General features: G+C 34.9%; 1 protein-coding gene across 2 annotated transcripts in view; it reads left to right on the top strand.

The window, feature by feature from the left end:
* Nucleotides 1-18850, top strand: part of LOC118903697 (CD2 associated protein) — a 112629-nt gene that overhangs the window by 37173 nt on the left and 56606 nt on the right. For both annotated transcript variants that reach the window (XM_036869022.1, XM_036869023.1), the window contains exons 3-4: nt 11402-11555; nt 18567-18667. In XM_036869022.1, coding sequence (XP_036724917.1) covers nt 11402-11555; nt 18567-18667 — 255 coding nt within the window. The remainder of the gene's footprint in view (nt 1-11401; nt 11556-18566; nt 18668-18850) is intronic.

Here is an 18850-nt window from a genome sequence, read left to right as displayed (position 1 = left end):
TGATGCAGTCCCTCTGCTGATACGTAGTCCCAGTAGTGGAGATGACCTATCATGGGACTCCATTTTAAAATATATTTTACTTCCTTGTTACAGTACAGCTAATACTAGAACTTGAGTTTAACGAACTGCCTGCTAGTAGAGGATGCTGTTTGAGTGTACTGGGAAATGGAGGGAAGCTTAATCTGGGATTAAAATTAACCACAGGGTGGATTAGAGTTGGAGACATCAATATGAACTCATGTTTAGTTTAAAATATAAACAGATACATACAGAAATAATGTTATATGTGTGTGTTTATACTTTGGTTAGTACACACACACACATATATATATATATCTCAGTTCTTTCACTGAGGGCCTAGAAGCAGTGACACACCAGTACCAGTGAGTATACCCAGTGCCCAGATCTTGGTTTCAAAATATCATTCTCCAGTAAAAGGAAGCAGGGCTCCTGGGAGGAGTGGCTGATTCTATGGAGGGAACAAGGTATTCACAAGATGAGCCTGGAGCATCTAGTAGTGTCAGAAGTAAGGAAGAGCTCAAAAAAACAAAATGATGGGCCCATGTCACAGCAGCATAGGAGCCAACCTGAATGAGCTTCCAGTGTCCAGAGCGGAAACAATTTGAGCAACAAAATAACCTAGTATTTGAAGAATAAATATACATGAGCTTAAATAAATAAATGCTGATATAAATAGATTGTTGAGTAAATAAACGGGAGAGAAAGGATAAATCTTGCAGAATTATTCCGAGTAATATTTGTAGACACTACCCCCACCCCTAAGCATCCTTCAGGTGTGGGCTGGACTAAAGAATAGATGGAAGAGAAAAATAGTAACTTTACAATGACAAATATTGGCAAATATTGCCTTAACCGGTCTATTTTCAGTGTCCCTTTGCAATGTTAGTTCATCTTTATTTGATTTAGAAAATATTTTATAAAGACTGTAGAACAAGGATCCATGAACTTAATGTAAGAATGTTATCGTTTTGTTATTTTTGCTTGAGTGTTACTTTATAATGAAGAGATAGAACATTACAGGTAAAATTGAGTTCTTTGTTACCCCCTTCTCATTTTCCTCTCTCTCAACCACCTGTATTCTGAAGTTGTATGTATCCTTCTAATACATAGTTTTATATATATTTATCTGTGTGTAAACAAATAATGTTTTGTGTGATTTAGATATTTACATAATTACTATGTCAGACTACAACTTTTTAAATAAACATGAGATTATGATGTGGATACATAACATAGTCACTTCTTCTAAAATGTGTTTTATAATGCTAGTTAGCTCATAAGTGGTTGGTAAATAGAGGAACAATGTCAGGACAATGGGAAAGTTGTATTTGTTTATTTTCTAGACAAGGTGAGCTGTGATAAAGAGTGTAGAGTTTTAATTTCAGCAAGAAAGGGATAGGCGCTCAACTTGGCTGCTTGCATACTTGCATAGACAGGAATTCTTTTGGCTCTTAAAACCTTTTTTTTTTTAAATTGATCATCTGTACCTGGATATTTTCCTCAAAGTTACACAGTCCTAGCATGATAGTACTTTTAACTTCTGGTGCTTACCTCTGCTTCTATCTGCATTATCTTAGTATCCACAAGCCAGCATTTCTCTTTTATTGTTTTTAGGCATTTTTAATAACTCCTGAGGAATCCATTCATCAGAACACCTTGGGTAATCTTAAGTTATTGCTCGTCTTCTGAGATTCCAATTATTGTTATTTATTCATTTATTTTCATTTTTAGTGTTCGGTTCCCAAAGTTGCATAGGTTTAGAGTAGTCTATCCCAAATTCTACTTTTTGCATAATTATTGGTATTTTTAGTATTTGATTTAGAAGTTTTCACATAATCAGTGGTATTTTAGTGTGTGTGTGTGTGTGTGTGTGTGTGTTTTCCAGAACTTCAGGTGTTTAGGAATAGACATATAGTGCACATATAGTAGAAATTCCTTTAGCACTAGTTAATTTTTTTAATAGCCATATAGTATTCCATTCTATGTCTTTACCATATTTTATGGTATATTTAGCTATTTTCTAATTTTTAGTTATTAAAAACAGTGCTGCAGTGAACATCCTTTTGTAGGTTATGTGCATAGCTGAGAATTGGCTGCATCCTTGTGTATGCCCATATTCAGCTGTACTAGATATTGTCAGGTTTCTCACTAAATAAATATGCCAGTTTAAACTCCTACCAGTAGTGTAAAGAGTATCTTTCTTTAATGTTCTCGTTTGATACCATCAAATTTTCTTTTTTATTCTGTATTCTGTATCTATATAATGTCCAGAATTTAAACAATGCTTAGTGGGAGAAGTAGGGAAAAGTATATCTATTCCGTATTTCCACAAGATAATCTAGACGGTGATGCATTTTAATAGAGATTGCAATGCACTTTTAAGTCTATTTTTTTAAAAATAAATTTATTTATTTTATTTATTTATTTTTGGCTGTGTTGGGTCTTCGTTGCTGCACACGGGCTTTCTCTAGTTGTGGCGAGCGGGGGCTACTCTTCGTTGCGGTGTGCAGGCTTCTCATTGCGGTGGCTTCTCTTGTTGCGGAGCATGGGTTCTAGGCACGCGGGCTTCAGTAGTTGTGGCACGTGGGCTCAGTAGTTGTGGCACGCAGGCTCTAGAGAGCAGGCTCAGTAGTTGTGGCACACGGGCTTAGTTGCTTCACGGCATGTGGGATCTTCCTGGACCAGGGCTCGAACCCATGTCCCCTGCATTGGCAGACGGGTTCTTAACCACTGCGCCACCAGGGAAGCCCATAATGCACGTTTTTAACAGTCTAAAAACTCACAGTAAAGAAGTTTCTCCTTTTAGAAGTGGTGTAGGAATAGCTGTTTTTTTCTTAAGCTGTGGTTATAAAGCTGCTGTTCAGAAAAACGTAATATTAGTTACCTTTAACACAAGAATAGCTTAGTGTTCAGTAAAAAGGTAATTCGCATATTTGATACCCTTTATTTTCTTTTAAGTTATGCCTTGCTTCTGAAGATTAAAATAACCATGAAAGTAGCTGACAGTGCAGTTGACTAGTTGCAGTCATTTAATAAATGTTAGTGGACTCTTCACTGATGAGTGTCGTATGTGGTAAAGGGCATAGTCTGATCCACCTGAGAGTGAGTCAGAGGAGTTTGGGGAGGAGAATGGGAGGAACGTTAACTATTGAAGGTACATTTGATAGTTTTACAACTATTGAAGCACAGGGAGTATGGAGAAAGCAAGAGAAATACCAGTGAAATTGGATATAAAAGAGGTTAAAAGAAATATTTTTATTAGTTGTACTTGAAGAGTATTAGCAGGACAGTATTTGTGGTAGGGGATGCTAATGTTCGAGCTTTGTATTTATTTATTATTTATTTATTTATTTTTGGCTGCGTTGGGTCTTCGTTGCTGTGCGCGGGCTTTCTCTAGTTGCGGCAAGCGGGGGCTACTCTTCATTGTGGTGCGCGGGCTTCTCATTGTGGTGGCTTCTCTTGTTGCAGAGCACGGGCTCTAGGCACAGGGGCTTCAGTAGTTGCAGTATGCGGGCTCAGTAGTTGTGGCTTGCAGGCTGTAGAGCACAGGCTCAGTAGTTGTGGTGCACCGGCTTAGTTATTCCACGGCATGTGGGATCTTACTGGACCAGGGCTCGAACCTGTGTCTCCCACATTGGCAGGCAGATTCTTAACCACTGTGCCACCAGGGAAGCCCAATGTTTGAGCTTTGAAGCAGCTTTTTTATGAGCTTTATACTGATTCTGGAGGTGCTACAGGTTATTATATGATCTGTTATTGTTACAGTGTTTTTACTTTAGTGCTTTAAAAAATAAGTGAATATGTTTACAGAAGCTGTCTCAGGTGCTGGTAAGTGAATTGCTGTTCCTTATATTTTTAAATTTAAAGTGGAATTTTGGTCCCTTTTGAAGAGTTCTCATAGCTTGATAATGTGTTTTAGGCTTTTTGATATAATAAGGAACAAGGAAACAAAAGTTATTTACACTTTATCTGATAAGTGAATAAAAATTATTCAGTTGTTTTTTCTTTGTTTTGACTTAAATTTCTAGCAATTTTTTTACTCGTTTAGAAAAAAAAGATTTAAATCATTGCACCTCCTTTTTTCTTAAATATTACGCAGTTTGACAACTTATCTTGCATTCAAAAATGTTTGTTTTCATTTTATTTCTAGATTTCATAGGTTAAATGGCTAAGTAGACATTAAATCTTTAAACTTATTTAACATCTTTTTAAAAGGTACTTTTAAAGAAAATTTAAGTAGTAATACGGGGAATAAGATGATGATAAGATGGCTACTTTGGAAGGGTCTCAGTGATTCTTTTTTGTTTGTTTTTTAAATATCACATTCTGATTAGTTTTAAAATCTTATTCCACTATCTCCGTAGAAAGAATATTATTTGAATGAAGGAAATGACAATTTGATTTTATGTGACCTTTAGTTTTTTAAATTCCTTACTTTATGAAAACTGTTAGATTGCTTAGATAAACCTCAGTGATGTTTTCAAGTATTAGGAGGTGTATTGGTGACTCTAGTAGAACAGTTCAGGAAGCTAACTTTATATCAGAAGAACGTTTGGTGCTTGATTTACTTTCATTAATTGGAAACGCATTAGAGGAGAAACAACTCTTGTTGATATCAGAATACTAAATGGAAGATAACTTATTGGAAATTACAACAAAAACAATATATGAAACGTCAAAGTTGTCTATAGTTATTTATGATTCATCTTAGTACCTTTTTTGTTACATACTGTCAGACATTAACTATACACACTGATTAACAGCAGTTCGTTCTGAGGTTTGGGTTATTTTTGATAATATTTTGAATCCCATGTAGACTATATTGATTGAGTTAGAGAAATAGTTCAATACAGGTAATGCTAGAAAAGACATGTAAGGATTTAGATTTAGTGTGTACTCACACAACTAACACCTTTCTTTAAATGCCCTAGGACAATTTGTGGGCGCATCAAATTCTTTATTAAAAAAAAAAAATCAGTGAAGTAATACAGGTTGAAACAAAATTCAAACAGTATAGAAAGTATCTACTGTGAAAAGTACATTTCTTTCCTATAACTCTTTCCTAACTGCCTTCCACTTTTAGGGATTTGGTAGATATTTTAAAGACTGTTTTCTATAGAAAATGTTTTAAACCGAATTATTTGTACCCCCTCCTCCCTTTATATCCTGTTTTTCATACCACAAATTTAAATTCGAGGCATTATTATATACATCATGTTAATGTTTACCTTGGACTTACCTGGAAAGTTAAATTTTAATTTTTGCCCTTAAAGAGTTAATAAATTTCTTTCTGCTAAGATATTTTAAGTTGTAGAAATAATTTAAACCAGGAAAGCTTGAGTGTCAGAAACTAGACTTCTGGGGTATCTCCAGGTTTTGCTTTGTGGATCAGTACTCATTACCTGCTTGTCAGTGTCATCTGTTACCTCAAGGAGTCCAGCAGCTTTGAGAGAAGGGTTGCCATGTAGGCCTGATGTCTTTTGAGTCATACATACTCTAGCCCTCATTCCCTGCAGTACTTATCCTAAAACTCTTTCATCCTAGGGCTGAAAGCTCAAGTAACATTCTTGAATTACCAAAACTAGTATGAAAAGTATGACCATCATAAACTTTGGGGGCATTTTCAGTCCACTTCAGTAAGTGTTGTGTGTCTGAAAGAATATGGTTAAGAGAAGGGTTCTTTATTTAGTGTTTTTCCCACCCTGCTTCACTTGGCTCTCATTAACATTCTTGTGACAGAAAAAGGAAAGGAGTAGGATGCCATTGACAATGAATGTGCATAACTACCCCCCTCCTTTCCTATTTTTGCCTTTTCCAAATTGGGGAGGGGCTGTTGAAATAGGGAGGCCCTTTGTTAAAATTAGAAAGACAGCAATTATGTGGAGAATAGCATATTTGAGGGAGAGAGAGAATAAGTTGAGAAACTTGCAAAATAGCCCTGGTATATTATATCTGTCATTGTTTTCCTTGCTAATTTTGATATGTTGGCACTCAGAAGGTATATACTGATTTCATATTATGGAGATTTTCTCCTGTTGGTCATTTTTCTTTAGACTTAAGGGTTTTTTGTGGATATCTATTTAATTTAATTGTAATAAAAACAAAAATCTAATGACTCAAGGTAGTTCCTCTGGATCATACCTTATATACTATCACTTATATTCTGAAAAACAAAATGAAAATCTTAGGAATGAGGTAAACCACTTTGTTATGTTGGAAACCTAATTTTTCAATTGTGGGTCTAATATTGACTCAGTCAAAGCTAAAACAGTGGACATATATCAGATAAATATTTAATCCTACTTATTTTTCTTTTCTTTAGTAATAGCACTCTTCCGTATCTTCTGATTTATGCTTCTGTAAAATGGAAGCACTAGTTTTATATAGCACTTCTGGAAATCCTGAATGTTAAGTTAAAAATAAGTGTAGTCCCCCCCCCACCCATCCATGGTTTTGCTTTCCGAAGCCTCAGTTACCCACAGTCAACTGTGGCCCGAAAATATTAAAACAGAAAATTCCAGAAATAAACAATTCATAAGTTTTAAATTGCATGCCCTTCTGCCTAGGATGTGAATCATCCCTTTGTCCAGCATATGCTACCCATCACTTAGTAGTAGCCCTCTTGATTATCAGATCAACTGTCACAGTATTGCAGTGCTTACATTCAGGTAACCCTTATTTTACTTAATAATGGCCCCAAAGCGTTAAGAGTAGTGATGCTGCCCTTTCAGATATGTGAACGGAAGCCGTAAAGTGCTTCCTTTAAGTGAAAAGATGAAAGCTTCATAAGGAAAGAAAAAAAAAAAATCATGTGCTGAGGTTGCTAAGATCTATGGTAAGAATGAATCTTCTATCTGTGAAATTGTGAAGAAGAAAAAAGGAATTCATACTAGTTTTGCTGTCTCACCTCAAACTGGAAAAGTTATGGTCACGGTGTGTGATAAATCCTTCGTTAAGATGGAAAAGGCATTATATTTGTAAGATTTTTCGAAAGAGAGACAGAAATGTCATTCACATAACTTTTATTAGAGTATATTGTTATGATTGTTCTATTTTATTATCAGTTGTTAATCTCTTACTGTGTCTAATTTATAAATTAAACTTTATCTTAGGTATGTATATATAGGAAAAACCATAGTATATGTAAGACTCAGTACTGTCTGCATTTCCAGGCATCCACTGGGGGTCTTGGGACCCTGTGGATAAGGAGGGACTACTGTATCCCTCAGATTTTAATTAGCATAAGCAGGACTGTACCTCTGTTGAGGGATTTGGTGATTAAGATAGCTGTCTATTCCATTTGAGAAGGAAAAGGAAGCTCTTGCCATCTAATCTGGTTTTTATTATTCTTTGTGACCTTTGCTTATATGTTGTAGAGGGTAATTGCTTTCTATTTTCAGATCATGGTCATGTACTGGCCATGATCAGATAACCAGATTGTAAAATAGATATATTTCAACATGAAGGAGTGGTTTGTGAATCTTGTTGATTAACCTTTTATCTGTTTTTGGTTAGTGTAATCAGAATTAAGTATATTTGATTACCTTAGTAGATGGAGAGTAACTATATCTTCTCCAGCCTTTTTAAAGCTCCCCCTCATTTGCTTATATTTCTCATTTTTTCCTTTAATTTGCTACTTCATACTCCTTATCCTACTTCTTATCCTTATGAAACCAAGCAAATCAATATAGTACATTCTTATCTATATGGAGATTATCCACATTGTATTTTTTTCTTGGCCAGTTTTGTATTGACATTACCTGTTGCGTAGGAGGCTTCCCTCATTTGTAGAATGAGATTTAGTTTTTTTGAGTCTGCTTTCTCAATACATGATACTTTCTCAAGTGAAGACACCTCTTTTACTGCATCTCCTGGAGTCATTTTCAAAGTCAGTAAAGGAAGCAAAGTTTGTAGGAAAGAGATGCTATAATGTTAATATAATATGTGTTTTATTTACTGGCTGATTAGGTAAAAGGAAACAAAGGGCAGAAGAAGGAAGAAACACTGGAAGCCTCACTAACACTTCATAGGTACTCAATATAATTGCTATTTAAGATGATAGCCAGAGAGTAATGTGGAGGTACTATGTGTCCAGGAATGAGGGAAGAGAATAGGTTGATGAGACAGAGAGAGAGAGAGAAAGAGAGAGGGAGTTCGTGTGTGTGTGTGTGTGTGTTTGTGTGTGTGTGTGTGTGTGTGTGTGTATCTGGTGGTAGTAGATTGTAGCAGGGAGAGGTTCCAGAGGTGGAGGGGGTGGAGCCTAAAGCAGACTTACCTTATTTGTAATTTTACTTAGAGCTCGAAAGTCGCTTGATACTTTTGATAACATCTTAGTTGGCACTATGTATTTGGAAGGCTGTAAACCTGAGTTTTCCCTATTCAGTGTAGACTGTATGTATTTTTATTTTGTTTTCCTTCCCCTTGTGTGTTTTTTGTCCTCAGAAGATTTATTATACCTAATATTCATGGATTTGATTATGTCTCAGTGAATATTGAAGGTCCTCAAAATGTTTCTAGAGCTTGAGCAATATGTGGTAAATTAATATTTTTAGAAGCGGGAGACATTGTCATTGTCTTAATATATCATACTTGTTTATGTGGTTAATTTTTATTAAAAGATAACACAAATATCTAGTTATTTAGCTAGCGAACAGGATAGAACCAAGATTTATACCCAGGTCATCTGTCTCTTGAACCTGTCTGCTGTCTCACATTTGGTCAGATTGGAATTCTTTTCCTAGAGTAATAAGATTTGAATATCAAGCCAAGTTCTTGGTCTCCTGTACCAACAATAGCTTTCAGCTTTTTTAGTTTTTATTTTATCTTTTTAAAATGTAGGTAGCCCAGTAGTGGGATTGCTGTGTCATATGGTAGTTCTATTTTTAGTTTTTTAAGGAACCTCCATACTGTTCTCCATGGTGGCTGTATCAATTTACATTCCCACCAACAGTGCAAGAGGGCATATACCCTGCGAAAACCATAATTCAAAAAGAGTCATGTACCACAATATTCATTGCAGCTCTATTTACAATAGCCAGGACATGGAAGCAACTTAAGTGTCCATCGACAGATGGATGGATAAAGAAGATGTGGCACATATATACAATGGAATATTACTCAGCCATAAAAAGAAACAGAATTGAGTCATTTGTAGTGAGGTGGATGGACCTAGAGTCTGTCATCAGAGTGAAGTAAGTCAGAAAGAGGAAAACAAATACTGTATGCTAACACATATATATGGAATCTAAAAAAAAAAAAAAAGTTTCTGAAGAACCTAGGGGCAGGACAGGAATAAAGACGCAGACATAGAGAATGGACTTGAGGACACGGGGAGGGGGAAGGGTAAGCTGGGACGAAGTGAGAGAGTGGCATGGACTTATATATACACTACCAAATGTAAAACAGATAGCTAGTGGGAAGCAGCCGCATAGCACAGGGAGATCAGCTCAGTGCTTTGTGACCACCTAGAGGGGTGGGATAGGGAGGGTGGGAGACACAAGAGGGAAGGGATTTGGGGATATATGTGTACATATAGCTGATTCACTTTGCTGTACGGCAGAAACTAACACAACATTGTAAAGCAATTATACTCCAATAAAGATGTTTAAAAAAACAAATAAAATGTAGGTGGCTCATGAGATGTTCAGGAGAATACAAAATGAATACTCCTTGGCATGTTGAGGTTGTAACTACCAGTTTTTACATAGATTTCATATTTTCATTAGATTGAAAAATATTTAGTGCAGTCTGAAAACCGTGAGGTTTTCATATGGTGTGTCATGTATTAATAGCAAATTGAAGTGTTTTTCCTTAAGTACATTACCAATAAAAATGAAGCAGTCACTATAGTGTGAAATGTTTTGTGTGTCTTCTATGATTTGTACTTTAATAATTTTCACAGTTTTTCACCAACTTAACAGTTTTCCCAAAATGGAAAACTTTTTTTCTGTTTGCAAAATGATATGCCTTGTTAAAAAACACAAACAAAGCAAGCATCAAACACTTCTGAACAGTATAAAGAAGTCAAAGTAATCTGAAATCCTACCAGCTGGAGAGTAACAACTAGTTAACATTGCAGTAGACATAAACACCTGGAGATTCAGATTCTTTGTTAACTTTATATGTGAAAAATACCTGCTGGTTAGTGATTTGCTTTCTTTTCAGTGGTTACTTTTAATGAACAGAAACTGTTAATTTTAGTATCAAATGTGTGAAGTAGGAATCCAGTTTCATTCCCTGCTCCCTAAATGTGGAGCATTATAAGCACCATGTATTTTAAGATTCAGTTTTTTCCCCTCGCTTTTTGCCTGTTGTAAATCAAGTTTGTCTGTTTATGGACTCTTTATTTTGTTTCATTGTCAGTATGTTTGTTTTTATGCCAGTACACACTAATTTATAGTATCATATAGTTTTTCTTTATATCTTAGTTAAAAAAAAAAAAGTCCCCTCACTTTCTTTTCACTGAAGTATTTTGGCTGTTCTTGGTATTTTGTTCTTCTCTACAAATTTAGAACCAGTTTATTTAATTGCTCTCCCAAATCTGTGATATATTTATTCACTTGCATTACATCATTGCGTCAGTTTTAGGGGAAAATGCTATCTTTATGATAATGAGTTTTCAGTCACTGAACATGGCATGACTTCTCTTTCATATGTCTTCTTTTATGTCTTCCAATAAAACTTCATACTTCTTTTCATGAAGATTCACCTATCTTCTGTTAGACCTACGACTTAGGGTTTATCAAACTACAGCCCATGGGCCAAATCTAAACACCACCTGTTTTTATAGTGTCCATGAGCTGAGAATGCTAGCTAAGAGTTATACAAATAGTTGGAAAAATTCGAATGAAGAACAGTATTTAATGACATGTAAAAAATTATATGAAATTGAAATTTTAGTGTTCATAAATAAAATTTTGTTGGAGCATAGCTCTGTTCATTCATTTAAGTATATGACTGCTTTTGCACTACAAATGGCAGAGTTCATTGTTGCAACAGAGATTGTATGGCTTGCAAATCCTAAAATATTTTACTATAATGGCCCATTATAAAAAAGTTTGCCCACCCTGACTTAGAATTATTGTTTGTCTTATTGTTTGTTTATGATTGCAGGGTTTCTTTGTGTGTTGGGATAGAGGTGGTGTTTCAGCCTCACTTTCTTTACCTCTATCTCTAGTTCTGGTAAGACTTAAACTCCTAATAAGTCATTGTTACCAAAGTGTGTTATATTCTTTAGATATGTGTGGGTAGAGAAAAAGGTTGAAAACTGTTGATATTATGTTTTATATAATAAACACTGTACCTGGTTTTGGTATTTTACATTTGAGAATTTAATAAAATACAACTTAATTTGCCTATTTGCTGATTTCCCCTTTTGTAGGAAATTAAGAGAGAGACAGAATCCAAGGATGACAATTTGCCCATCAAACGGGAAAGGCAAGGGAATGTAGCAAGTCTTGTACAACGAATAAGCACCTATGGACTTCTAGCCGGAGGAATTCAGCCACATCCACAAACCAAAAACATTAAGAAGAGTATGTAAATAATTTTTTTCCTGTTTATTTAAATCAAAATAGAATGTTGTTTTATAACAGTCCATAAGTTATAGTAAGAAAAATTAGCTCAATCTTTTGTAGCAGACTACAAAAACTTCCTGCTTATTCTCATGTTACTAGTTATTGGCCCATGTATTCAGTCTTCATCTGGTAATACAGCATGAGCTGCTGACAGCGGTCTGTAGGGATCGTAAATTAAGATATAAGGCATTGTTTTCTTATTAGTCTTACACACTCTATTAAATAGTTAACACTTTGCCTTAAATTTACTTTAATACCATTTATTTAATGGAATGCTAAAATGTCTACTCATCCTTAAGCAGTATAGATGCAAGCATTTGATAAAACATTTTCTTTAGTGGTTAGCCATGAGAACACGTACATTCAGTTTTCCAAGGTGGCTGGCCCAGCAGAGTGCTTTTTAAGTATTCAGTGTAAATATGTTAAGAGAACAGTTTAGCATAGAGAGAGAGCACCATGTTTAAAGTCAGACATGATTTTGAGTCTGTCTTACAACCTTAGATCACTTAAACTCTTGAGTTTTATTTTGTTGCTGGTGAGAAAGTTGTAAGAAAAAAAGACTGGTAATATTGCTGTTCTCAAAAACTTAGTCTTGGAAAGACTTACTCAAAAAAGCATTAAACATATACAAAGAAGTACTACATTTATGGGAGTGGAAAGTGTTTTAACATAGTAAACCTGAAGCCCTTTGAGAGACTGAATACTGACTACTATGTTCAATTTGATTTAATAAGTTATAAATGAGTATTTAACCACATTTATCTTCGATCAGTGTCTTTGATGTTGTGGTCCCTTGTGCTTGATGTTGGTACTAAAATGCCTTATGTACCAAATAGTCTATAACATAAAGAAATTTTGTTTATATACATTTCACAAATGTAAGACTATTTATGATTTTTATAGTCTCCTCATATCTCAACCTGTTACTTTCTATGCTACTGTCTATGAATTTGGCGAAATGTCTACTTTCCGGGTTATATCCCCCTTTGATTATTTTCATAAAATGAAAACAGATTTTCATAAAAAACAGGTTTCATGACACTGAGACAGACCAATAAAGGGTTATACGTGTTCTTTGTTTCCCAGTAAATGCAATGTACAAACAGTATTTAGATATTACCCATACTGCTTTCAGCCTGCTGCCCGAAGGTGGACAGTTTACTAGTTCTAGTTGCCCTCGACTCTTTAACTCTGTTTGGAGATTGGGGGATAGATAACAGTATTTCCACATCCTACAGGTGAACCTCTATAGAGAATTTCTATGCACAAGGAGAATTTTAGACCCACAAAAGGGTTATTTATGACCTCTGTTATAAAACTTATTTACTACTTTCTTTAGCTTTACTGAGCTATAAAGGGACAAATTTCATCTTAAGTAGAGGCTGGACAAAGGACATCAAGGTTATTTTGTCTCCTAATGGGAAAGGACTCTAAATTTTACCTTCCTTGAGAACCCTGGTCATAATTCATTTTCCTGTAAGAAGGAGAAACCATTATATAGTTGGTGCCAGGAGGCTTAGGCTTTTTCCTAAGGATCCTCCATAATTTGTTTTTAAGTACATGTGCTGCAAAGGCTAAATTGGTCATTTGGTGCTAGCTAGCATTTAAAACAGGATGCAGGTTGTTTTTGCTTTCAGATTACTTTTCCAGGAAAAGCAGCTAATGTTTTTTTTTTTTTAATCAGATTTTTTTTTGTCGTTGTTACTGTTAGTTTGAATCATATCCTTAATTTATGGAATAGATCAGTTATTCAGAAGCTGTTCAATGTAATGTTAAATGGTAGTATATACCCTTTTAATCAATACCATTAATATTAAAAAAAAAAAAAACCAAACCATTTTAAAGGTTGGTAATGATAAAGCCTGCATTGTGAAGGTTCAGTTCAAATCTTTGTGTGCCAAAACAGGTGCATCTGCATGTGTGTTGAATTTTGTCTAAGCAACTAAAAGGAGAAGTTCAAATAGATAGTATGATAGATATCTGGAGACTGGAATTGTTAGCTATTTTTCTCTAGTCTCCAAAGCCAAAAAGTGTTGGCCTTTTTGCAAAGTCTAGTCACAAAACCATTGAAACTTTTGCTATTGTGTGTAAGTTAAGCATGTGTCTAGTTAAGCTAGAGTGAGCACAGAATATTTTCCAGGACAAAGTTGATTGCAATAAGTTGCTAAAGTTTCAGAAAAGAACCAATTTACGCTTCTCATAGCAAAAACATGTACAAATGACATTACTGTTGAGACCCTTGTAAAATCAGGCACAAAAATAATGGTGTAGAGTAGTTTACTTGCACGAAAGAAATGACATCTTTCAACATCACAATTCTATATAACATACAGTGTGGAATATTAGTAGATATTTCACTTTACATTTGGAAAAAAATTGATGCCAGTTATGAATCTACTCATGGCATGTGTGAGGGAAGACATCAGTGCTTGTAACTTTGTATTCCTTATTAGTGGGAACTCATGCTACAGAAGTTATTTTTCATCTAGTTAATAATTATTTTGAATGTAAAAGATACGTTTAGATTGATACTGATAGATCACTAGTAGTTATACAGAAAGAAATGATACATGAAAAATTAGTTGACTAAAATGCTAATCTACACAGTGTTTCATTCTCAGAGAACAGTTGATAGCATGCCTCCCAATTTTGAGTCATTTTTGAAGAAGATAATGAAAGTTCTGAATATCATCAAAATATGGTCACTGACTATATATCTTTACAGCATACATTAAAAAAGGGGGGGGGGACATACTATTTCAGGCTCTGCTCTTTGACATTAAAATATTCTGACTTATAAGGGGAAATGACTCACTCAAATGACTCCTCCCCAGCTGTGACCTCTCAAATGAATGGGGTAGGGTGTTTTGATTTTGTATTTTATTTTGAAAAACTTAAAATCTTACAGAAAAGTTGAAATAATAATTGTACTCTAAACATGGTATATTCTTCACCTAAGCTTGCTGTAAACATTTCGTTATATTGGCTTTATCTCCATATACATGTATAAATACATTTTTAAGCTAAATCAGTTGAAAGTATGTTGTAGACATGATACTTCATCCCTAAGCACGAGTATTTTTTATTCGTGATGGTGACAATAATGTTTCCTAAGATTTTGATTATCTTAAGTGGTATATCTCAGCAGTATAGCTAAAATCTTGAATAGCTTGAATTTTTCACTTAATGGCCTAAGTAATATGATTTTTTTATTGCTGAGGATAAGAAAAAAATTTTAAAGAAGATTCAACCATGTAGCAGATGGCTCAGTCTTAATGTTTCTTAACTCTTGATGATTATCTTTGCTTACTGGAGAACAAAATTGATTAAAAAAAATTTTTTTATATTAGAAAATTTTAAATGCTATAATAAAATCTGAAGATATACTTTCCAGAACCAAATGGAACCAAAAATGGATCGGAAATCTTTTTGTTGCTATCTCTGAAATTTTAGCATTCAACCTCCCAGCTTCTGAGTGTGGTATGCTTTTTATTTTATCATTTGCTGGAAAAATTAAAACAATATTCTTCAATAAGAAATAGTTCCACAATTTAAGAACTCTGTTTGATCTGAATATTTAGATCTATTTTTTAGAACCATGAAATACTTGCCATTTTTGATGACCTACATTTGAAAACACAGGATTTTCTATTTTAGTAGAAACAACAAGGAAGGTCACTTTGGTGTGTAATTTCATACAATTTGGTTTTGTTTTTCAAAAAATATAAAATATTTCTGAAAGGTTTTTCTGAAGTTATTTGACATTTATGTGTTGAATACCATAATACCTGTGGGTATGAGACCATAAGAGCAATGTTAGTGTGGGCAGTCAAATCTGCCAAATAAAGCTGGGTGTGGATAATCATTCAAAACTCACAGTTTAACAGAGGAAAACATCAAGTTACTGTAACACAGGGGTGATAGTAATTATACCTCATAGGGTTTTAGAGGTATTAACACGTTAAGTAAATATTATAAGGAGTGCTGAATAAATGTTTGTAATTATTATTACAGTGTTTTATACTATTAAGAACCATACTAGAGATATATATATAATGTGCAGTTAAGATTCAAATGAAAGGGCAGTTCTATACTGGAGTCATTGAGCAAGGTGTACTTAAGCTCTTCTTTAGGTAGGACATATCATTTACGTAAAGATTGGGGAGTATGGCATTCTATTCTAGTTAGAATTTCAGCCCTTGGAAGACCCATGGAGATAAGTAAGTCCATGGTATTTTCAGGGAGTAAGGATCCAATGTGACTAGAGTGCATGAGCTTTGTTAAAGCACTCTAATCTGTAAAGGAGACAGCCTGATACAGTGGGAAGATAAAAGGCTTAGGAGTCAGAAGTGGGTGTCTTCTAGTTTTGCCTCTTTCTTGCAGTCTTGGACAATTACTGCTGAGTTCCTGTTTCTCACTGGTAAAATGATATGTATAACAAGTTTTTATGACCTTTTGTGTGGGAGATGTTTGCGAAGGACTTGGAGTGGTACTGGTACATAAAAGACGAAAATATGTCCCTGTCTTTGTTGTACTTTCTTTATCCTCTTCCTTGTTAATGGCTTTACTTATAAAATACTGATTAAAAAAAAAACGTTATCATTAATTTCTTTGTAGATCCGAAAAGCTATATGGAGGTTACTTAAGAAAATACTCGTTATAGTTATTTCTAAAAATTGAATTTTGCGTATCCTTTTATTGACAGTTCTACTCTTACATGCACTTTCTTTTCTGCTTAGTAAAGGTTCTGATACATTTTAGAAATTCAGTAAATATTTATTGACCAATATGTATGGGTAGACATTGTATGTGCCATTTGAAATGTGAAGAATCTCCAAATTCCTTTAATTGTGCTGCCAGTTAATAGATAAGTTTAATATAGGCACTCACCTTAACTTATGAGTGAACCATATAAAAATATGGAATCATATGAAAACTTTTTCTTTTTTAAATAAATGACTCACATTTTGTAGCAATAGTAGGGGCTGTTTAGATGTTTTCATCCAATGTGGATTTTCCTTTGAAAAATGAAAAATTCCTTTGCAGATAATTTTGCACACTATTTTGGAAGAAGACACTCTGGAGAATTATGCTAGTGTGAAAGGAAAAACAACAAAAACAAAGCTTTTGATTAAACTATAACTAGGTTAAGTGGAAAAGAGCATTGATAGGACATGACTGTCGGGACTGCCCCCAAGATCTTTATTCTTTTTATACATCAGAAAGCACAGGTGCCCAAGTTTGTGTATGTCCCAGGTGTAAACTGCCACCTAAATGAGAGGTAAACTCTGTTGTCAACTGTCGTGTCCCGTGAGCAGGCGTGGATCACCCTCTGGCTCTCAGTTTCCTCATCGGGGCCCCGAGCGCTGCTGGGCGGGGTCAGGCCGCTGTCCTCTGTGGGAGGTCGCGACATCCAGCCGGGACAGCTGCCAGGAGCGCGTCCTTGCTGCTGCCGTGACTCCCGTGGGTTAACTGGCAGGTGTCCGATTGGCACATGAAGTGTACGGGGAGTGATTTTCCTTTTTCTTGGCTGAATAGGGCAGGCTCTTTGGGAAGTGTGAAGTTCTGGTGTCTTTGCTGGCAAAGGTTCTGATTCTGCAAAGCTCTTTTAATGTCCTCATCCGGTGTCCATTTCTGTAGATACAGCTTTTGCTTCCACTGGGGAGGGCTTTGGCTCGGCGGCCAGGCCTCCTGAGCTGCACTGGCTTTCCCTGAGATTGTTGGCCACCTGCAGTGTGTGCTCGGTTGTATTGTCTCTTTCGTAAAACATAGCACATAATAATAGCAAGCAAAAGAGCTGCACAAATGTGTGTTGCCCACGTACAAATGGCGGGGGACCTGCTCCCAGAGAAGATATAATACTGATTCTCTCGTGTGGTTCACTAACAGCTTAAATGAAAGTACTGGGCAGAGGAGGGTGCATGTTTAAATTTCAATTTCTTTTTTCAGACATTTACATTTACTATTATTTGAAGTTCTGAATAGCATTTTGTAAGACATAGGACACTGGCTTGTGAAATGTAAACAATTACGAATTACTTTTTTTGTTCTGTACTATTAATATGTACTGATTTCACATTTTGGGGAAATTTCTGAAATGCATGGTAAAAGTACTTTCGTCTCTATGCTTCTAAAATTGCTCACATACTTAGTAAATTTTGGTGTGAATGTCTTTTGCAGTATATCAATAAAATTTCAGTGTTTTCACAGAAAAAATATATAACTAGGTTGCTCAAAGCTAATTGATATATATGCTTGGGGGCGGGAGGGCTAATTAATACTCTTTCTTCACTTTAAATCATTTAAAAAGATACTCATACTCATTAAAAAGAATCGTTACATTTTTTAAAGGCCTACATTTCCTAAACATTACTTGTCTGAATAAATAAATCTTGTTTGAAAAGCTAAAGTAAAATTATTTTTACCTTCACCTGAGTTTGATTTTTATGTCAGAAAATAGAGCTTAAAGAAGATAAAATACATTTTAGATTTGTGCATTTTGTCTTTTTTTTTTTTTTTTTTTGACACAGCTACTCTTAAATTAGTGCATTTTAAGTATCCGTAGCTTTGATCAGGAAGTATCCTGAAAATCACTGGCTTGGAGGATTTGGCTGTGATAAATTTGTTGTGCCAACAGTGTCTTTTATTGTCGCTGTTTCCAGTCTCAAAATTAGCAGTGGATATTTTACTTTTGTATAATCAGTGGGATCAGATACATAAATAGATTTCACTGCTGGGAGCCCACCTTATTTGTAGTTGGTGTGAATTTATTTTGGGATGAAGAGATTGTAGCGTGGGGACAAGGTGGAAAGCCAGCCAGAGTAGATTGTGGTTAGCTGTTGAGAGTGTTTCCACGTACTGTTTTTATTCATACATGCAAATCCTATGACGATAAGCATAGTATGTAAATAAATGTGCTACTGTTTGTTTTCATGATTTTTCTTAATTTTTGTATGTTACCTCCTTTAGAGACCAAGAAGCGTCAGTGTAAAGTTCTCTTTGAATACATTCCACAAAATGAGGATGAACTGGAGCTGAAAGTGGGAGATACTATTGATATTAGTGAAGAGGTAAGGCAAAAACGTGTTTTAGAGATAAAGCAGCAATTGGAATTGATGCTCTGGGGATTAGAAAAATGCTTTGTAAGAATACTAATTTGTTAAATTTATTTTTCCAGTTTCATTTTTTTTTTTTAATTTTAAGATACAGACTTTAAAATGGATCTTTAATGACTTAAAGTAAGGCTGTCTTAT

The sequence above is a fragment of the Balaenoptera musculus genome, chromosome 11, assembly GCF_009873245.2.
Source record: "Balaenoptera musculus isolate JJ_BM4_2016_0621 chromosome 11, mBalMus1.pri.v3, whole genome shotgun sequence".
Classification (NCBI taxonomy): Eukaryota; Metazoa; Chordata; class Mammalia; order Artiodactyla; family Balaenopteridae; genus Balaenoptera; species Balaenoptera musculus.
Note: the sequence above shows the minus strand (reverse complement) of the source record. Positions and strands in the feature narration are given on the sequence as shown.